Source organism: Leguminivora glycinivorella, chromosome 4 (assembly GCF_023078275.1).
Source record: "Leguminivora glycinivorella isolate SPB_JAAS2020 chromosome 4, LegGlyc_1.1, whole genome shotgun sequence".
NCBI lineage: Eukaryota > Metazoa > Arthropoda > Insecta > Lepidoptera > Tortricidae > Leguminivora > Leguminivora glycinivorella.
The window spans coordinates 16,367,779-16,391,431 of record NC_062974.1 but is presented as its reverse complement, the minus strand read 5'-3'; the positions used below and the strand labels follow the sequence as shown (position 1 = coordinate 16,391,431).

Below are 23,653 nucleotides of genomic sequence, written 5' to 3'. Positions count from 1 at the left end.
GACAGACAAACAGACAGACAGACAGACACAGACAGACACGTCAAACTTATAACACCCCTTCGTTTTTGCGTCGGGGGTTAATAAATAATTCATAAGAATGTCACGTTACTAACCATTAAACCTTTGCATATTCTGCAACTTCGTATAGGTAATCGTATGATTCATGATGAGATAAATACTTGATAGTAGTTTAAAAATAAATGGCCTGACCCGATTCTCTTTTTATAAGCGATTCTGTGTGAACTTTGGTGGCGCAAGTTAAAAAAACAGCAATCAGCGCCACACCGGCACTGGTAAATGGTAGCTAACAATGTTTGAGGAGCTCTCACCGTGCACTGCTAGAGATTTTGCGGTTCAATTTTTGTTTAAAACCATTATTACCAAATTTTGTTTAACTTTCCCTGTTAGTTTTAATGTGGGTCAAGCCATGGAAATTAAATTTGAAGCTAAATTATAATTTTGGCCTATATATAGGCTATTATTATATACTTATATAGGCAACATAAATCTCTGTTTTGACATTTTGCTAAGACATCACTTCAACATTCGCGACTACGATTTGCGTCAAAAGTTCAAAACGTCTGAAATAAAAATACAATGCGAATAGGTTACAATATTGACGACATTAAATCAATACACGTTTTTATTTAATGCAGTCTATATTTTTAATTATTCTTTTAACAATTGAATATTATTAATTAACATTAATTAACAAAAACTTTACCAATATTCAACTGGTCTATCTATAGGTCTGATTTGCTTTTACACTGTAAAGCACTTATTTTATTACATACAACCATGTCATGTTCGCATTCGCATTTAAGATGAAACATTCCTGTTTCATTCATCACACATTGCCTCCTAATTCAGTGTCTTGCCCTGTATAATTGATATTTAATGACTCGTACAAAAAATAGGATTTCTGTTAAACGTTACCATTTAGCCAATAATTGGCTATTTCATTTCAGACACAGAGCAGGCAAATTTAGATGCAGTTATGGACGCAACCGAGCCGGCATTACAAAGCAATACCTACATACAGCTAGCGACACCGCGCAAAAAGCGGACCAAATTCTATTACCGCGGATATGCAACAAAGACCGCTGGCCCGCCCGCTTCAAATTGCTTTAGGCTACGCTGACAATATTTACTCGCAGGCTAAAACATTCGTACGAATCAAAATTGATGATAACAATGGTATTATTCTGTTTATTCTTTTGTTCACCCTCATTGTCGTTCCGGCAAAAGACAGAACTTTGTATAGGCCTGTACTTAGCTTTAGCTGCATGAGGCTTTCTGCTGGATATAGGAGACTAGGTCGTAAATCAACGATTGCCGTCCGCTGTGCTAGCTAAAAATGCCGTTTACTAGACAAAGATAGATGTATGTAAAATGGCGTCTGATCTGACATGCTAACACAACTTATGAAAGGTGCTTTTTGACAATTTTCTGGTGTGTTCAATGATGTAGAATCATTCAAAATTAAATATAATAATACAAATATTATAAAATCCTACTATCATTTTTTAACAGAGACCATTCACCCAAATTTTTATGACTGGCTTGGATAAGGTTGTTTGGTAGGTACCTACGAGTAATCTAGTCAATAAGTAGGTACTCTTTTTTGAAGTCAGCAAAACTACTGCGTAAACTGTAGCTTCAATTAGGGCGCTGGTTCAGCCAGACCATTAATAACCATCGTATCGCCGAAGATGTCTAGATCACAAGCAAGATGAGGCCGGCCGTGTTTGTGAATTGACCACAAATCTGTGGCCGAACGGTGCAACTGACACCGCTGCCCGGCGCCGGTGCCGCCCTCTTTTGTTTATTGCCTGACAACTTTATTAATTGAAACGATCGTTTGCTAATGTCGATTAATTTAGGTGGGAATTTGAGAAAAGAAACAACCAGACAAGTACCTACGCATGTGTAAGGTGTCCCCCAATATTTATTTATTTTATTTATTATTATATTAAAGTACAAAGTGGCATACAGTGCAGTGCTTCAGTGTTAGATTGTTCGAGTTGCTGCATGTGATGTTAAGAGTCATATTTAGGTCACAAAGCTTAGTAACTCAGCTAAGAGTTCGGTTCTTTTAAATTAGAGATGGGCCGAATACGGACTTTGCCGAATACGAATATTCGGCCGGACATTCGGTTCAGCTGTTACCGAACCGAACATTCGGCCGAATATTCGGTTGAGCGGTATTTTAAATCCTGGTTTTGAGTTAAAAACGTTTCAGTGATTGGTAATGTGTACCACGTTTATCTTCCTAAGGCTCTTAATGTTCCTATAATTTAGTGCATAAGAAAATTTTGGTTTTTCTTTCATGAGAAATGTTATTTTACCTTTTTTACAAAATTATTGTATTTTATTTTTAAAAGCATTTTTAACTTCCTTTGGAGTACCTTAGATTGCTGAAGTAGGATGTCCTTATGCGATGAATTACGAAACAACTTACGTTATTTATTTACTTTGTTTATTCAGTAAATATACGGCAATGTAACCGAACTATTCGGCCGAATACGAATATTGAAAAATTTGCCGAATTAGCCGAATACTGAATATTTACCGAATATTCGGCCCATCTCTATTTTAAATAAATCCCAGCACTCAGGGGGGTGAGGAAATATTCAGTGAAAGATACACATTTTTTTAGAACTGCTTGTTCGCCTCTTTCAACTTTGTAATTTCCCAATTTAATGGGTCCGCATCCCGACTCCAACTTTTTCCACTTTGCCTGGTCTTCGGCATCTTCTGGTGTAAGATTCTTTCATGAGACCAACGCTTGGCCCAAGGTAGTCTACCGGTTCGTAGTTTATATGGTGGCTTAGGTACAGTCGACCTTAGCGATCGTTAGAGCTCACAGAAACTTTTGTAAAAACTGGTAGACCACTTTCTTGGCCGACTGTACTTATTGTTTTGTACAGTAATTATTTAAATACTTTTTATGACTACGCACGTCGCTGCTACTTATACATTTGTATTAATTTTGCTACAATAAAGCAACAAAGAAAAAACAAAACTAAATATCCGTAATGTTACATAACAGTTGAAATAGTTTCAACTTAAATAAGGGCAAACCGATTAAGCAATAACTTCCGACTCGGATTACAAGTTCGCACTTCGACTGCAACAGTTGCTTGCATCGGGCATTCATAAAGTTCCCAAGTCCAACTTATAGCAATAAAATATATGAGAAATGAGTGTGGTAAGGTCTTATCCTCTTAAGAGCAGCTTGTGTGGTCATGCAGTTGTGTGATTATTGCAAACTTATCTTTCGCACAAAATAGTGACTAAGGGTACTTATTTCTATGACACCAGTAAAAAATCTTTCATGGATATGCATAAAAGTTTTGTTCTCGAATTTCGCTCGATACCACGGTCTTGAATGTCTTACAAAACCTCTAACAAATAAGCACCAAAAATCGCCAAATAACAGATGTGGAGCAAAATGCTTAATAGTTGTCCCTGGATTCCCAATTAAATATAGCATTTGGCCGTTTTTCACAGATTGTGATTTGAATTACGAAATAGATCGCTCCAAATCCGAAAATTAGCCTCCTTTGCCTCCAGGTTTATCTGTTCGTCAACAAATTCATATGATCTGAATATTCTAAATGATCAGAAAATATAACGTAAACTGTTTCAATCAGACGCAACATAAAACGCTGGCAGACATTACTAACCAGGCCGCTCTTCTGTGGCTATAAATTGTGGCGAGAACAAATTAAATTAGGTAATACAGGACTGACAAGCGACGGGGCGACCGCGTGGACATGGAATGGGTGTGTCTGTCCGGACACAGCATCCGATCATTTTTTGTTTTAAACGGAATGTACTTTAAGGGCTGTTAATAGCTTTGTACTGAGATTTATTAACTGGTGGGAGTTTGGATGTTATTTACGTGATCCGACTTTTAATTTAATTGTATAATACTGTGTCCGACTATGAATATACATTTTTAATAACATTTTAAAAACGGAACAAAGGAAAGCTCTACTGTGTCTAATTTAACTGAAAATATTCCTGCAAAAAGTATCAAAAATTTCAATTAATATCTTTGTTACGCGAAGAGCTATGTTTGGAATAAAAAATAAAACTCCACCGCAAAATAAAGCGGAGCAAGAAGAATGCAAGCAATTTTTAATATAGAACGAGCAGAAAGCTACGTGACCCTCGGTCGTGGTAATAATGTAGCTAACGACGAACATTCAGCCGAATCGCTCAAGCCCAACTTACCCTTTAAGACGCTTTACATATTGTCGCCAAAAAGTGGGCCTACTTAATATAGGTACCTGTCAAAACATATGTAGACCATGTATTATCAGGTCTGTTAAGGTATTTCAAATAATTATGTATTATCATAAGATTGCCCCTTTCCTCCCGTTAAGTCGATTGTGGGACATGGGTTCAATTGTTGTGGGGGCGATGCGCTAGCATCCTGTCATTGCTAATGATTTCTGTTTCTTCGGCCCTGGAACTTGGGCAGTTTCATGCGCTCTGTTTATAGAAACTCTATAAAAATGCACCGGCTTTAGCCAGGGTGTATCTAACTCTACCTTAAAAAGTTTAACTTTGAATCTTGAAATGGATGAAACTTACTTATGAGTATAACTAATAATATTTCTATCTATATATCTGTTTATAGATTTTTTTTTTCATAAATTAGAGCAAACGAGTGCCTCTGCCTAGAATAGTTTTTGAGTCACACGGGTCAATCAAATCGTTGAATGGGTAATTAATATTTTAAGCTCAAGACACCTTTTACCATTTACTTCGTTAATTGTTCTTGATAAATTAAACCAAACTATCCAATGCAAATGTCCACACTGGAAATACGCATATTATTCGTTTATGCGAAACAACATATTTCAATTCGATACCGGGACAATGGTCGGAAGCGTCCGAATATAAATTAGTCTGAAAGCGAGTGGATCCTATCTATAATAATGGATATGTGCCCAATACGTAGGTAAGGCATGTTGACCAAGCTAAGTTACTTAGTACCGAACAAATAATAAAGTAAACACAATGATTGTTAAATTTCATTGTAATTTACTAGTTCACATGCTCCATGCTGAGATCCTACTAATAGGTATACGCTTCTCATACTCACCATGGGTGTTTAAAACTGTATTACAAATAGTTACTTAGCAGTGATGCTCTCTCGATTGCTTATGTCTATTTAAACTAACAAAAATAAACAACACAACAAAATCGTTACATTAATATAACTAGTATATCTTTCCGGGATCACTTTTTAGTAAAGTCAGAGTAGCCATAAATTAAATATTAACAAGATCATACCATCCCATTCATTAAAATGAGACCGCCTAAGACCGCGCTCACACTGCACCACACATAGATGGCGCCACAAAAAAAATATCTTGTAGCTTTCGATTATACTTGTAGATGGCGTTAAGTGTCACTTTTGACATCGATTTACGGCTCGGAATTGACACTTAATGCCAATAATCGGTGGCAACAAGGCATTTTTTGTGGCGCCATCTATGTGTGGTGGAGTGTAAGCGCATTCGTAGGCGGTCGCATTTTAATGTATGGGATGGTATGATCTTGTTATATTTAATTTATGGAGTAGCTAAGAACTTTCGGCTTTTGTGTTATCATTGTCAAGTATGCCATAGTAATACGACGATACATGTATTTATATGGAAATAATGAACAGACATCGTAACTTTTCCAGCAGTTTCTATGCAGCATGGTAGGGAATTCATATCTGCTGGTCTCCTCATACTCCTTATCCTATTACAATAGTGATACTTACCACTGGGTTGTCGGCACATATTTGCCAGAATCAGGTAAAAGCAAGCAGCTTGTAGCATAGTAGCCTACTCATACAACAAAAAGGACAACACATGCACCAAACAACTAAAATGAGCACTGCACGGTTGTTCAAGTTACATAAAACAAAAGTGAGCGAAGCGAGTTACAGATAACAGAGTCAGACGCCTAAATAAAGACAATATTACAAGGACAGGTTACACTCTAAATGTACAGTACAGCAGTTATTTAAAACAAGGCATTGGAGGTGCTAATTTTACTCACCCAATGAATGAAGAGTAATCTTTTAAGAAAAATTACACAACTATAATTACCTAAATACATACAATAATCGCAAACACATACAAGTACATTATATATTCAACTACTTCCTTCATATTGGTTTCCTATATGAGCAATATGAGCATGTTAGTTATTACACCAACAAAAAATGTAATACTATTTATACCAAAAATCTAGTGGTGTCTGATGTGCATACCTATTGAAATGTATGCAGTAGCACTAATTTACAAGACGTGGTTATTTCACTCGGTACCTACACAAATCAACCATAATTATAAATTATTCATGAGTTACATTTTATTATAGAATTTGTTTGTATGGAAATCCACCGAATATTTAATCAGATGTAAAATACATAATAGTTTTTCATCGTATTTTCCCGGAATCGTTCGTGTTTGTCGTGCTAGATCAATCGAAGTTAATACTTCTTGTGCTGAGACTAACTGAAATAGACACTTTCGTAAGTTTCCGTGAAAATGTGCAAGAAAACATTTCACACTACAATCTTACAATATTGTAGTAAGCATTTGGTACTATCTGCATGTAGCTTTTCTAACGCCGTATCTTGCGTGGGCGACAGTCGCGCGACCGTCGCCGTCGCGTCTCATACTTCCATATCGATAAGGTTTGATTTCGTATGCGTCGCATCGCCGTCGCGCGACTATCGCGTGACCGTCGCCCACGCAAGCCACGGCGTAAGGCTACACAGAACAATCATGTCCAACCAGTTTCAGTCAATCTTTAACCTTACATAGTTTTAGTCAGTTCTACATCGTTAATTTGATTTTATATCAAAAATACTATATTGTTTTTATCAGCCAAAATCCATTTGTGTTTACCCTAACTAAACAATTAGATAAAAACAAAATACTAAGTAATTTAACATTTTTGTCCAACAGGTGAAATGATAATAACAAACGACAAGTACCAAATGAGCGAGATCAACAGCTCGGCGTACAGCGTGCAGATGCGGCTGATCATAAAGAACATCCACCGCAGCGACCTCGGCGGATATAAGTGTATCTCGAAAAATTCCATAGGGGACGCCGAGGGCAACATCAGGTTATATGGTAAGCCGCGACATTTTTTAAGTGGCTTTACAGGAAAATAGGATTGTTTTAAAATTGCGAGTTCTGAGACAATAGAGATAAGACAAGTACCTACGAATAGTTAAAGTGTATCTCGAAAAATCCATAGGAGACGGCGAAGGCAATATCAAGTTATAGGTACTATAGTAAGCCGCGACATTTTCTAAGTGGTTTCTACGATAAAATAGGATTCCTATTGTGAGTTTTGGTATAATAGATGTAATATGTTACCGTTACAAGATATCACCGAGGCCTTTTGTACAAGTGTATCTCGAAAAAATACATAGGATCCGCTGAAGGCAACATCATGTTATATGGTAAGCCGCAACATTTTAGAAGTGATTTTTACGGTACAAATTATATTGATAGGTTTTTTAAGTAGTAAAATCGGGTTTTCACTTAAATTTAGTTTTTGGTGTAAAATATACAAAACTCCAAAAAATCTTAAAATTTGTCGAGCATTAAGAAACTGTAGATAATCTAGTTAAAATGTGTCTTTACTGGTCTGTTTGACAGAATATCATGTTACTCACGTATAAAACGATTATGTCCATCAGAAATGGAGTTACCCCACCACAAGTCCCACGACGACGAGGAAGAGGTCAAGGAGGAAACAAACGACGTTCACTCCAGCCTGCAAGGGTCGCGCTGGGAAGGCGGGCCGCGGACGCAGGACGCCGGCTTCTTGGGACGCCCGCCCCCCGGCGCGGCGGCCCGATCCTCCTGCGCTACCTTTTTAATATCAACCCTAGTTTATGTCGCGTGGTAAACTTCCGCGGTAAAGCCATGTGCAAAGTTAAGGAACGGTTGTCTATACAAGAGTTGTTGTCCTTGTTTTCCTCCAAGAATATTAGCATTTTCTAAAATGGTTTATCTAGTTTGATGTACCTATGTTAACCTTATCTATAATCTTGCGATCGGCTTTTTTGATAATTATACTACTGCAATATTTGGAACCGAAAAACAAATGGAAAAAAATGTTTTATTAGGGTACCCCATACATGTTTTCGTACAACTTATGGAATGTTCAAAACCATATGTTTAAAAAATATGAAAAAAATCACGTGGAAGAGACTGTTTATTTTTTACTACTGCAATATTTGGAACCGAAAAACAGTTTTCGTACAACTTATGATTTTTACGTGGACGTTATTTGTAATAAGTATGGATGTACCGTAATGATTTACTAACAATTTTAATCGAAGTAATTCAAATATAAGGGCACAGCTTTCGTTCATTTACCTAACCTGTTTAGCTTATTCAAAACTTTTTTAATAATTTTAATATCAAAGGAGGAAAATGAAATATACGTTTCTAAGGCGAATCGGCCGTCCTGTATCCTCTTACGGCTGCTTGACTAAAACAAACGCACGATATCTCATCAGAATATTGGACTTGCGAGTTTGAACATGATTTTCTCGTCTTCCGCTTTTAAGGTATCTCTTTCAATAAAGATTCTGACGACGTTTATAAGTCCAGTAAATATTTAAAGCGTTGTTTGAAAACCAGCTATTGGATTTTCATCAATAGTGCTTTGCACATGGCTATTATAATGTACAGTTATAGTAATAATATAACATTTAGAACTGTTGTCTATAACATTTGTACAACAAGAACTCACTGTTTTATCAAAAATGGTTTTAACAAAAATGATTGTGTTGCAACAGTATGCAATAGTAGTGGTCGATTTATATATTTACTTATTAACTATAAATGGCTATGTTTATTTTTTGTCAAGTAATATGATGACTTTTAGGTTGCTGGTACGTGTATTGTTATATATAAATAAAATGTAAATGCGTTCTTTTATACTACGATAATATAAAACATATGCAATATTCAATAAGAGATATCGTCACTACTTTTAAAAAATCTCGTATCTCACGCTGCTCCTCAAAGTTAAAACGCAGTAAGTCTATATGCATTCCATACATACTACAATTTTCTTTTCATTGACGAAGATACAAGTTTTTTTTAAAGTAGTGACGATATATAGTTTCAAGAATTATGTTTTGCCGTCTTCAATTTAGAACATATTCTTCCAAATATCCAATAATGTCTTTTGACTTCCACAACTTCAGAAAATATTCAAATGCATTTGTATCTAAAGGTTGTCTAAATACTTACACATGAAGACATATTACAGCTTAGAATGATTTGTGTACGGAATAAAAAAAATACGATTTGCTTTACGACTATTATTTTAACAAAATCATAGCAATTTCAAATATACCTAAAATATAAAAAAAAAAACATATTCATGTCGTGAAGTTGTATTATGTATTATTAAAGTTAAAATATATGTAAATAGCTTTGCAGGAAAATATTTAGTATTGTTTAACAATAAATATAATAAGTTGCAAGATGTTTACAAACAAAACAACAACACAATAATGACAATTCAATTGTATTAGTTGTATTGTATGGATGTGAAAATGAATGGGCCTATGAAAAAAAGGAAAATTTTGTAATTGTTAACGTTTTTAAATTGTTGAATTTTATGGATGCTTATTGTTTAAACTTGTACTCATAGTAGTTAAGTTTATGGATAAAATATTAAAAATACTCTTCTCAACATTAGTTGATCTGTTTTATACGTTGTACCTAATCAAAAGTAACATAAGCCGCCGGTCTTAAATTAGTGGCCTGAAATGAATGTATGATATTGTCCGCAAAACCAAATAAAAATATATAACGGAATAAGTTTTTTTATTCATTTAGACAAATAACATACATTACTTAACTTATATTTTGTGCCTAGTCAATTTGTTGCGAGTTTAAAAATAAACTTTGAATAAATAATAAAATCGCCAAAAAATAAGCTATTACAGATATCAAATCAATCATTTTATAACAACCGACCCTATAGTATATTATATAACGGTAACGTTATGAAGGCTATAAAAGTTGAGTACCGCGGTTAAGCCACGAAGGCTTGCCGAGTGGCCTAAGTAAGGTACGAGACTTTTATAGCCTTCATAATGTTACGATTGTATACTATACTTTTTCTACGACAGCCACATACATACCTATTCGAGAATAATAAAATGGGTTAGTTACTTACTTGATGTAATGAATGGGAATATTTGTGTGGATCGTCGTAGCATTGAGTATTCTGTCCACAATGTTGATGGCGAGAACTTGTTGCACAATTCTTCAAAATATGCCAACAACGCCGTTTCAGAGAAAGTTGAAACATTTTTTTGCAATTTCCATGTCAAAACAATCATAACATTTTTGGTACGCTTTATCTGACTTTTCATGTAACAAATTGTCAGTCACTTTGAGCGCCCATAGCCTTGATTTCTTCGGAAGTGCATTTTTCACCAGAATCACTCATAATTACTTATGTTTTTGCACAATAACGTCGAATTAAAACAAACTACACACCACCGAAATAGTTCAAATAGTTTCGTGATAAGTTTACAAATGTCAAACATACCATAGACAAGAGAAATAGAAAATAAGCCGGTTTTCAATTACGAAAAATGTGGTTGCGTTCAAGAATATTTAAATGTCGAATGTAAAATTATTAGATAAACTTATGATTTTTACCTTTGTTTTGCAATATCTAATATGTAAAACGCATTTAAGTTTATTTTTTCATCTTGATTTAAATTATGAACCTAAATATTATATTATTTATTAAAAGTTACTTATTACTGTAAATGAAAACATACCTGATAAATGGAAGTTGTGCTTTTAAAAAAAAATTAACAGAACTCCTATATTCATATGATTACTGCTAGCAGTAATCCTATGAACCTATAGACAAATAGACTTTCTCATCATTACTCAAATGAACTTAATTTGGATACCGCTGACAATAATCTAATTGACAGATTTAAGTGCTGGAGTAGAAAAAATATTTAGTAGTACAGATGTAGTGCGAAAAGGGTTTCCTTCGGAAACGTTATAGATAGATATAGATATAGATGGTTATTGGTAAAATATTCACATTTACAGGTCAATTATTTACATAAATGTGATTTTCTTAATAAATTGGGTATTCTAAGTAATGCAGACACACATATTACATACATATTCGTACGTTTCCGTAACAATTCGAAGGCAAATCTTTTCGCACTACATCTGTATACTTAGAGTAAAATTACAATCATAATGTGTTTTAGATGTAAATCAAGTAATATTAATGAATGAATTTTATAAACTTACGATCTCTTCTTCAAATGCTTGCAATGCCTCGAAACACAAGTTCACCAAAATCGTTACAACCAACATACACAAACACATTACAGACGCGCTGCCTTTATCAGCATTCCTTAACACAATACTTGGTCAAAATCACCAAAATAGTCATCTCCATTGAAGGGCTAACACAACATCCCGACCCTCTTAATACGAACCTTCGGGGTAAGCGAGGCCGAGTGCGATCTAGATAGGGTAACCGCGTGCATTAGCGAAATTACCTGAGGCTTTATTATTTTCATTGCGACAACCCTAGCTGGGAATTTCGTGTGGTCCCCATTTAAGCTTGCCAGATGAATTAGGTTAGATAATGACATCAAATGTGACATGTACTGATTTAAATATCAGTCGTTGCACTTTTTAACTCCCGACGCAAAAACGACGGGGTGTTATAAGTTTGACGTGTCTGTCTGTCTGTGGCATCGTAGCTCCCGAATAGATGAACCGATTTAGATTTCGTTTATTTTTTCTGAAAGCTGAGTAAGTCGGGAGTGTTCTTAGCCATGTTTCATGAAAATCGGTCTACTATGCCGCAGTCGGGGATTTTATCAAAATTTTAGTTTTGTGGTTAAGTTATTTCATACTGTGCGTAACCTTCGCAAGCTTTCTGGTGCTGTTGTAGTTCTTCATGTGCACCGTGGTCATAGCTATAACTATAAAGCAAAGAATATAATACTCACTCTATAAGCCTTCGGTAATTGTGTCATATACTCGTACTTGAAAAAATCGACCCTTGCCACCGTGTCCGAATGGCCGAGTAGTTCAGGCATCCATCGCGATAACGGAGGATGCTGGTTCGAATCCAGCTTTGAACACTTGTATGTCTTGGTCACTTTTTCTTTGTATATGACACTTATTTCAGTTTATAACTATAAAGAATTTAGAACATTTCAATGAATACTTAAATACCTTATTACCAATCCCAAAGGAATATTATAAGAATAAGATACGATATGGTTCGATATGTGACAAATTACAAATTAGGTACGCGTTTGTTTCAAGGTGGTTTCAATGGACGTCACATTAAAACGGATCGACATCAAATCGACGGTTATGAGATGTCACTCACATAACCTTGTTCACATAAGCCTTGTTCAAATACTAGCTAGTTATCAAAATTTCCAAAAAATTTTAGACTATAATACTTATAAATATAATGCAAACCTTACTCAGATGTCTCACGTCCTGTCAAAGGCTGAGATAAGTATATTCAGGCATCATTCAATGCTGGAAGTGGCACGCTAACCCAATATAGGCGCTTGTACATTTCCGAGCATCCCTTGGGTGTTACAGTTTGCATGCCGTGGTTTGCATCACAAGTGGTAGCGTCGCGATACAATGAGGTGGTGGGTCTTTTGGGACAAGAAATCTCGGTATCCGAAACCTGAGATAGTATTGGTTGAAACGGAGATAAAAAAGATCCGTACTGTCTAAGACTAAACATAAATTAGTTAACTTTATAGTCTGTGGAAATAACTGAAAAGCGCTACGGTACACAATACTGCCTATATGTCCTATGGGTAAACTGTAAAGTACAATAAATTTAGCTTTTAACACCAAAATAGTAATCGGTTATATGCGACGTAAACGCCACAGTTATAAGGTACGTATTGCTAGATCCCCCCGCTAACAACATAACACATAATTATTGAATAGTGTAAAGAAACATTCGCATGGATGTTGATTTGTCGACGCTTAGTATCATATTCGCTACCGTGGCGCGAGCAAAACAAGGTGACTGTGACCTTTCAGTACTTTAACTCGTTAGGAAACTAACAAAAAAATATATGGTAGCCATACCATGAGTCTGCATAATTGTCTCATAGATAGTAAGCGGCTGTTACCTTGGCTAGGCTGGCAGGTAAGTAAAGAATCTACACTTTCTTACATATTTTTTTATAGTTAAAACACAAAACCGCAAGTATTTAAAAAATGTGTTTTTAAACCCCTAGGCTACCACAGATAATTGCCAAATGCCAAACACTGTCATCAGAAGTAAACCAGCCTTCAGTTGATCGAATTAATATGTAGGTATTATAATTATATAAAGGTCACAAGATAGTACAAATTTGAACGACGAGATCGTAAAATTTGCCGGATCGTATTCCTATGTACCGATTTGATGGTAGCACATTCAACAGTTGAGTTTTTCAACTAAATATCAGCAGCAGCGTTCGAATCTCCGCTAAATTTCTATTATAATCTAGCAATATTCTCCACCTAATCGCGCTTAGTTAGGTGTTACAATTATGCTGATTTTGACGTTTACGCGACGTCACGGTACTGTTTATGATATCTTGCGGGCAGGGAGTAGGGGACATCCGGTTACAATCTGCATAACAATGACATCCTGTTCTCTACAGATGGATGCTAATGCCCTCGCTATTCATAATTCATGTCTTAATGAAGTGGACGAATTCAACTATGAGCCCAAATGTCTTAATAGCCATTTCTGGATGTTAAGACTGCATTGATTTTGTGACAGTACTTTGAAGATTGATATGCATACAGCATAAAACTTATGTCTATTTAAACACCTAACCACAAAATTAAAATTTTGAAAAAACCCCCGACCGCGACATAGTGGACCGATTTTCATGAAACATGGCTAAGAACACTCCCGACTAACTCAGCTTTCAGACAAAAAAAAACTAAATCAAAATCAGTTCACCCGTTCGGGAGCTACGATGCCACAGACAGACACACACACAGCAGACAGACAAACAGACAGACAGACAGACAGTCACGTCAAACTTATAACACCCCTTCGTTTTTGCGTCGGGGGTTAAAAAGAACGGCAAGCGTCTATATACCTTCAAGTTATATTACTGACAGTGGGATGGTTCAGCGAAGTATCAGCTTGCGGCGCTCGAGTCAGTCGAGAGGAGGGCCAATGACGACGAGCTAACCAAATTCTCGACTCCATAGTCTGGACTCTGGAGCATCGTCGGAAGGTTGCCAGCTTATCGGTCTTTTACAGGATACTATGCTCCTCCGTAGACTGAAACATCACTTACCATCAGGTGTGATCGTGGGCAAACGTCGTCTACCTATTCAAACTAAAAAAAAAACTTGACAATTACTTGTTGGACATGGACATATCGTCACTACTTTTAAAAAAACTTGTATCTTCGTCTGTCAATGAAAAGAAAATTGTAGTAAGTATGTATGGAATGCATATAGATTTACTGCGTTTTAACTTTGAGGAACAGCGTGAGATACGAGATTTTTTAAAAGTAGTGACGATATACCCTATTGGACAAGGAAAGGAGTATAATTTTATTATGATCTAAAAATCAAATTCTGGCGATGGTTAATGGTTAATGGGTTTGCGTTTTCCAAAATGATTTATAAAATTTATGAAAAAGCACTAGGTATGTACTTAATAATATTTTCGAAACGCCCTTCAAAAAAATGCAATGGTAGGGGAGGTAAGTTACTAACCTTATGGCAAGGTTAATTTATAAAGGATTTACAGTCTCAATACTAAGAATCGATCCTCATTTTTTTAGCGCCACCTATTAAGAGGGCTTTCGTATGAAAAACATTGAAATCGCAACCGAGCGCTTGATCATACCGTGTGTGGTATCAAATTAAAGGGCTTTGCAAGTAGTTTACAAATATATATCACATTATAGGACTTTTTCTACTCGGTCTAACAAAATATGAGAAAATGTCCAAAAGTGGTAATAATTGTACCAGTGAAGCTCGTTTTCAAAAAATAGGCAAAAATAAATAATAGCAATTTATAATCACTAAGGAATAACAGAAAATTAAGTAAACGTTGCAGATTCATTAAATACAAAAATGATTTCGATGTGATGTAGATTTTCAAAGAAATTGTCACTTAATTTTAGGTAATTTCTGAAAAAAATTGATTTCGTCTTAGCCTCGTTTACTCTTTTTTAAAACCTTATAATAAAAATGTAGTCTGAGAAGTTTGTAGTACAGGGTATACGAATTATAAATTTACCTGTTTTAGCAATCAAAATTGTCCAAATTTTACAAATAAGATCGACTAATTCAGCTCTCTACGTGAGTTTTTCTAAACGTGCTTTAGAGAAAAAATCATAATTAATTTAGTGACTTGGTTTTCAAAAATCTAGTCTTATAAAAATCAAGATAATAAGATGCTCTAACTGAAATTTGAATTAAATAAATCTATTGGATAACGGAAAGTGTAGTATTTCACCGACTAAAACTATTTTTTTTTGAAAGCAGCCTTTAAATACTATCATAATTACACTGATGAGGCTTACGTTTTTTTTCGAAATGTGTATTGACGTGATGTTCAAATAAAGAAGCATGTCATTTGTTCTTATAAGAAATAAAAACACGCAAAAATATTTCGGGAAAATATGATTTGGGCCACTTCCAGGCTGCGAAACAGCGCCATCTGTTTTTAAGCCTAAAAAGCCCATACATTTCAGGGGTACACTTTTTTGTATGGGCTTTGTCTGTCCCGTATTGTATGGTCCTTGGTTTATAGCCATGTCAATACTAAAATTAGCAATAATTATTTAATTAGCAGAAAAAAGCACAAAGAAGCAATGACAACAAAAAAGAATAAGTCACTACATATTACTGAAATACATTTAACTCATCATAAATATCGCAATTAATTAGGTGTCATTAGAATCAATAGGTATAGGTAGTCGATGTTGTAAAGAAAACGTAAGTGGAGGCACGAGTACCTTTAGAGAAATATCCGCTGTTTTTCCACGACCCCGTCCATTACACAATTCCGACCTTTCTAGTAAAAAGTGGTTTATTGTGTTCTTAAATAAAGTTATTCAGTTTACTTCGTATTGTGTGGGCCCATTGTGTGGCCCAAGACGTGTGTTTCCATCGCTTTTTAAGTGCTGATCGGATAGCGAGCCAATCAGCTTGGCCTTGAAATTCATAGAAAGTATCTCTGTAAGCATCACAATGAATAACATTCTGTATATATAGCCTTATACTGATCGTAGCTCATCTGTGCATGGGCTTAACGAATGTCAACAGTAAACGTCAGATTTGGCGGCACTTCACTTTTTAGGTTATAAGAGTTTTTGTACGGATTGTAACTACTGATAGTAGATGATTAATGATTTGATTAATGTTATATTCCTGATTATTATTTGACACTGTAATTGAAGCAATCAATGTAATAAAGCAAATGTAGCTGGAAGCAGTGGTTTAAATGATAAACCCCCATACCGGAGCTCGAGGGCCACGGACATGCCCTTACATGAAACTGGAAGCAATAGATTAAATGATGGAACCCTGTGACTGAGCTCTTGAGCCTTGGCTTGGCTCACATCTCAGAAGTTGGATAAAGGATCTAATGTCCACAAGGTGCGTAAACGTCACTTGGCCTTCTAAAAGTTGGTTTGATAATAGAAACTACAGAAAATATGTGTATAAATGATACAAGATTTCATTAACTTGTTCGATAAGAGGAGCAAAAGACAGATCGTTTTGTTTACTTAAAACCAAAAGGTTTTTGTTTGGTGCATCTAGTATAACTTTGTTTTCAGTTGATCAAATTATTAACCATTTCTTTTGTATTGTTTGTTTTTGGGCTGTGAGATGAGAAGCTGCCATACACAAAGGAACAACTCAAGGAATCAAACAGCTGATGTGATGATGAGAGGTAACTTAAGGGTTGAAGCATTAGCTCTTTGGTGAAACTAACTATGTCATCAGCACAAGCCTTGAACATGTTGATAAGGATATGAAATGCTAGATGGTAAGAATGGCATTGGACAGAATACACAGTATTCTGGTGCAGTGCAGGTACTCAGAGAAAACTGATTAACACATGTAAGTTGAATGTATATTTATTCTTTTGGATGGTTTACTGAAAAGTACTGAAAAGTTTTTTTTTTAGTTCAGACACATTGGTTATATAGTACCTATATATATGTATGATGAAATATAACAAAGATAATGATATAGATTAACAATCCAAAGTTTTAGCTATTATGAAAAATGAGAAAAGAGCTTCAAGCAGTAGCATGCTAAATTAAATTGTTAGCAGGCTATGTCGGGTTTCAATATAAAGAGATTTTTACCAAGCGGCACACAGGTCACAGGTCATAGAATATATAAACTGTGGTTCATAAATCAGAATACATAGCTCAATAGATAGTTCATGTACATAATTATATATAAAATATATGTATCAGTTATTTGAGGTATAAGGTACAAAGAAATTAGTTTTGATTCCGTAGCGCAATATTTATTTATAAATATTTTGAGATCTAGGCAAATGAATACTACAATGTACATAGTTGATGTTGAATGCTTTATTTAATAATTTAAGGAGAGTAGGCAAGTAAAAAGTGAATAAATAAAATCACAGATGATAAGAATTCCAAATGTGTAGCGGTACTGGTAGTGACATATTAAAACTGGTAGAGTGAATCAGATCTCTATTCCAGACTATTACCTATTGTGTAGTAAGCTAATCAAAGGTCCGCTTATACTATCAAGCCTGAATTTTGTGAAAGTATGAGTAATATTTATGCAATATAAAGATATAATGGGTTTTCCTGAATTGATTACTCCTCAATTATGGATATTATTAATTACTTCAAATTCTTCATTGATTCTCTAATGATTTTTGTGACCGACTGATATGGATAACTGGCATGATTAATCACGGGGTTACATACAAAGGTAGTTAAGTAATGTTACTAATGATATAAACAGTACATGAGTGTAAAAGAGACACACAACCATTTCATGGTGTCACTATCTTTTAACACTAAATTTCTAAAAGGTTACTCCGAAAACAAAGGTTACAATTTCAAAGCATCATCATTTTCATCCAGGACAATTGGCCTCTGATTCCATTTCGAATTTTGGTACTGTACAATGTACATCACGAAAGTATGCCTTTGAATATTACCATGTGATATTTATCTATGTTGATGATCAAATATGTATGTAAGTATAAAAGGTTTAGTGATAACCCGGTTCTTTTTTTAGTTTTTGTTTTAAGGGATTGAGTATGCACATTACTTTTCCCCACTACCAACATGTTAGAGAGTCAGTAATTCTATGGAATTATTCTAGAAAAGAACACAAATAATTTATAGTATGGTAGATTCAGGTTAATAGACAGAGTAATTATTGATGTATTTTAATTAAACACAACTACCAGGTCGTAACTTTTAGGTCACTATATTTAAAATTGCAAGTGCCTAGTAAAGGTAAAAATTACAAGCCAGTTCAAGGTATACAGTGCCTAGTAAAGGTAAAAGCAGGTGACCTGTAGGTACCTACTTATTAAAATTTAAAAAAAATATCAAGTTATATAAGTAATTTAAATTAAATATCAAAAAAACCATGCTTGTTTGAAATACCAGCAGAACTTTTTTTATTCAATTATCATTGAAAATGGACTTTAAAAAAAAGTAACAATGGTAAATAGAAGTATCTACTTCAAATTGTTTAGGTACTACCAAGTTTTGGTATTAATACATTTATTTGTTCGGATTCCTGTTGTATTGATACATCATTGGCCACAGCATCTTAGCAGATGATTGTTGCAGTGATTTTATTGTGTGGTGTCGATAGTTTAGTTTAGTTTATTTATTCATGAACAATTTGACCGTACCGATATGCCGTACATTGTCTTTGGTGGCTTACTACCTAGTCCAATGATACAAAAAAAAGGTAAAATCTAGAGTTTCCAGAGTGACTTAAATGTACTTATGTGGTTAACGGTAAATGACATTTTAATATAAAGAAACCTTGCGAAATAAGCCAGAAAGGGAGGAATTTGGAGTTGGTTTAATTTTTCATAAAGCATCATGAAATCAACTTTTGATCATAATATTTGGTGTAATTAATTATTGTATGATGGAGACTCAGTGATGACCAGAAATAAGTAGGTAAATTTAATCGTATTAAGGTAACCAACGAATACAAAATTGAAGGTTACATTTTATTTAGAAGAGTGCTGTTTACATCCAAATAGAGCTCGACGGCTGTACCAATGTAACAAAAAGAAGAAATGAATAAGATATAAGTAACTGAACTTATTCTAAATAATATGGCTGGTATGCAAATAGCGTTTTCGGCTCCGGCCAAAGACTTCAGAGGTTCATTTTGATTTTGTCTGAATAATGTTGTTTGTTGCGCCCTCGTGAGTCGCTGCAGAGCCAGAGGTTGAAGAGATGTTTCTGAAATTTCCGATTCCAATAAGTAGTTGATTATTGCCATTATGAATCTGCGGGTTAATAAACAATTAACGTTATAAAACTGCAAGAGAAAGAGAATGTAATACGTAGGAAAGTTCATTGAATATTTGTATAGGTACCTAAGAAGTTTTGTTTCATTAAAGGTTACTAATAGCTACAAGATTTCAATAGCTACCCAAAATATTCCCAGGGATGTTGCATTTAATTAATATTTACTGATAAACTTACATAACGCCATGTTTGTATTTCAAAATGGGGTAGGCAGAGCACGTGAAACTGCAATTACGAAGCCAATTTGGCAATTAAGGCGTTAAAAGTAACGGAAATTGTGAATATAATACTTAATTTTCTAAATATATTCAAGGTTGATAAATGAAATTAGTATGAATGTCATTGTATTAAATTAATGATATGAATCTTTGATTAAAATACTGAGAGTATCTACTGAGACTGATGTCCATGACGTCTGATTACTGATTCAATTTCAATACTGATAATTTTAGGTTTTAAGGTACTATACTCAATAAGTAGCAGGTCTCTTGAGCGTGATTTTTCTATGCTTTTCTATGTTGACTGAAAGTTTGTTTCGATGTATATAACAGGGTTAATAACCAGATAAAATCGATGATGGATTATAATGATGGTAATAATCTTATACCTAGACGAATTATAATGATGATGATCGACTGTGTCTGATCGAATTTTTAATGTCTGTGGCTAGAACGAGAATTAGGTACTGACAATAGTATAATGTGTTTCTATTTGTTTTATGTTCCAACGCTGGTAATATGTCTGATCGGATGAAATTGATGATTTGGAAGAGCCTCGCTGCAAGAGCACACTGATGTAAAGAAGGTTAAATCTGATAGATGGTGGAGCCACTGCCAGCGGACCGAGTGCCAAGCTGCTGGTGATCAGGGTCGCAGAGTCGCCGTACTGCAGTGCCGTGTACTTACACGATAAGGAAGCGAATCTCTCTATATGTGCATTGATTGAGAGTGTCGAGATTCAATGTTATAAGATTAATAGCTGGCACGACTATACTAGTCTTTATATACATATTGTAAAATCTTAATTGAGTGCCGAGTTATGGCAGTGTGTAGTCTAGACCAGGCCATGATAGTAGGTAAAACAAACAAAGCTATGTATAGATTGTGACTTATGTCGATTCGAAGATTCTTGTAATGTAAGCTTGTTGCGTGAATCAAATTTTAAACAAAATATTGATAGGTAAATTTATGTTGGAAAACTGCTCAGAACAGGCCTTAAAGGCAGACTGTCTGGGGCAGGCCCTGATTGTTGATGATGATATTATTTACCATAACAAACATATAAGATTGAAAAGGTTAATACCTTTTGATTGATTGATTATGATGAATGAAGGAGCAGACTGTCTGGAACAGGTCCTGACTGGGTTGGGCCTAACATTCTAGAGCAGGCCGTGAAGGCAGACTGTCTAGAACAGGCTATGATACCAGTTTGGCATTCTAGAGCAGGCCGTTATGGCAGACTGTCTAGACCACACCAGTCTAGAGCAGGCCATACCAAATTATAAAATTATATTGATTGATTAGGTTGAATGAAGGAGCAGACTGTCTGGAACAGGTTTGGGTAGTAGCCTGACATTCTAGAGCAGGCCGTGAAGGCAGACTGTCTAGAACAGGCTATAATACCATCTTGACATTCTAGAGCAGGCCGATATGGCAGACTGTCTAGGCCACACCAGTCTAGAGCAGGCCATAATTTAATTGATTGATTGGCAGACCGCCTTGATTAGTCAAGAACGGGCCATAACAAATTATATTTTGTTGATGAAAAGAGCAGGCCTTAAAGGCAGACTGCGGATGTTTATGGTATAATATCTCTTATTAATATGTTCAGAACAGGCCTTTAGGTTGACTGTTAATGATATATACTTTGTTAATATAATTAGAACAGGCTTGTAAGCAGACTGATTATTAGTGATATAATATACTTTATTAATATGATAAGAGCAGGCCTAGTCTAGTAGGCAGACTGTGATGTTAATTAGAAAATATACTTTTGCTAATATGTTATACTTTGGAACCGGCCTTGAAGGCAGACTGAGATAGTTAATGATATAATATAAAAACCTCGATAATATGATTAGAATTGACTTTGTAAGCTGAATGTGACTATTAATGATATATTATACTTAGTCAATACTTAAATAACAAGCCTAGTAGGCAGAGATTGATAATGATGTTTTATATACTTTGATAAAATGGATAATCATACTGGTTATAAAACAGGTATTGTAAACAGACTGAGATAGTTAATGATAATACTTTGTTCATATGATTAGAACATTTGTGGACAAACTGAGAGTGTTAATCACTTTATATTATGTACAAAATTCAAACTGCCTATGGCATTGTTAATGATACATAATTCGTTAATATGTTTAGAACTGACCTTTGAAAGCGGACTGAGATTATTATTTATATATATACTTTGTTAATGTGATAAGAACAGTTCCTGAAAGCTGTGAAAGACCGAGGGTTGCGATTGATCAAGACACGCATTGAATATAATGATCTAATTTGCCAGAATGTTGAGTAGGCCTTGAAGACAGGCTGCGGTTGTTAATGGTCGTTTATACCTACTTGTATTAATTGCTTGGAGCAGTCTATGATTGTAAATTAGTTGCTAGATTGGAAAACTTCAACGAAATGCAAGCTGTTACAGCTACTTGATGTAGGTAATGCAAGTGTTTATAATATGTTGAATATTACAAAAAAAAGTTATGCATAGGTTTAGAGCAGGCATTAGGACAGGCTGTATTGATGTTGATTTTTACTTACTCATAAACTGTCTAGAAGAGCATGATTTAAGTTCCTTAATATATTAATGAAAGATAGGTAACTGCAGATTAAAAGTGATCTTGATTTGTGATTTTATGAGATTAAAAGGCTGATGATTTTATATGTGTTAAACTGATAGCTCTTGTATATTTAATAACTGTAATAAGGTTACGAAAGAATTTAAGATTTTGTATATGTGTTATACTGATTATTTAATAAGGTTTAGGAGAAGGATACTGTAGTAATGAATGTCTGTGGATTGATACTGTAGTAATGAATGTAGACATTAAGCGTAGATAGGTACCCGTACGTTTGTTACCACTGTTATTGAGGTGAATATGTTTAGTGAGAGGGCTCACTTTATAATAAGGACGGCCGAAGCTGTAAGCATCACAATGAATAACATTCTGTATATATAGCCTTATACTGATCGTAGCTCATCTGTGCATGGGCTTAACGAATGTCAACAGTAAACGTCAGATTTGGCGGCACTTCACTTTTTAGGTTATAAGAGTTTTTGTACGGATTGTAACTACTGATAGTAGATGATTAATGATTTGATTAATGTTATATTCCTGATTATTATTTGACACTGTAATTGAAGCAATCAATGTAATAAAGCAAATGTAGCTGGAAGCAGTGGTTTAAATGATAAACCCCCATACCGGAGCTCGAGGGCCACGGACATGCCCTTACATGAAACTGGAAGCAATAGATTAAATGATGGAACCCTGTGACTGAGCTCTTGAGCCTTGGCTTGGCTCACATTATTTGAAAGTAGATTAAAAAGTTTTGGTTTGAACAAGCCGGTCTGACCCGAAATTGATCGGAACCTTTCTTTCATCTGAATATAATTTGGCACAAAAAATGGTTAGATTAAGAGCTAATCTCTATATTTACCAATGAAACAAGCATCAGCGTTCGCCGCAACTTGTCCAATTTACATGACGGAGGTGGCGATATCGCAAAAGAAAGTTCTCGACAACTTTTATCAGATCCCGCCCCCTGCGCTGATGAGTTGGCATCGAACTTTATTTACCGAAACGACGATCGGTTTCAATGGAGATAGAATTGGGGTCTCATCGTTACCTAATTTAAAACAGATTTAATTGAAACAAAGTTAAGAAAACTACGTAAAGGTAGATATGGTTAAGGATGGATCTAAGGTATTAGGTGTGTATACTTACTTTGTTATCTAACTTCATTGTTTAGCTTAGTATGATTTAGTAATTCTAATTTTATATGTTCATAA

General features: G+C 34.9%; 1 protein-coding gene and 1 long non-coding RNA gene across 2 annotated transcripts in view; both read left to right on the top strand.

Annotated features, from left to right (window-relative positions):
• LOC125225787 (lachesin) overlaps positions 1-8,135 on the top strand; it is a 124,197-nt gene extending 116,062 nt beyond the window's left edge. The window contains exons 10-11 of the mRNA XM_048129640.1: positions 6,987-7,157; positions 7,733-8,135. Of these exons, the coding sequence (XP_047985597.1) occupies positions 6,987-7,157; positions 7,733-7,944 (383 nt within the window). The 3' untranslated portion in view covers positions 7,945-8,135. The remainder of the gene's footprint in view (positions 1-6,986; positions 7,158-7,732) is intronic.
• An 8,883-nt stretch (positions 8,136-17,018) lies between these two features.
• LOC125225433 lies at positions 17,019-23,037 on the top strand. The gene is made up of 2 exons (XR_007176986.1): positions 17,019-17,189; positions 20,398-23,037. It is a non-coding gene; the product is annotated as an uncharacterized LOC125225433 (long non-coding RNA).
• Positions 23,038-23,653: the final 616 nt, after the last annotated feature.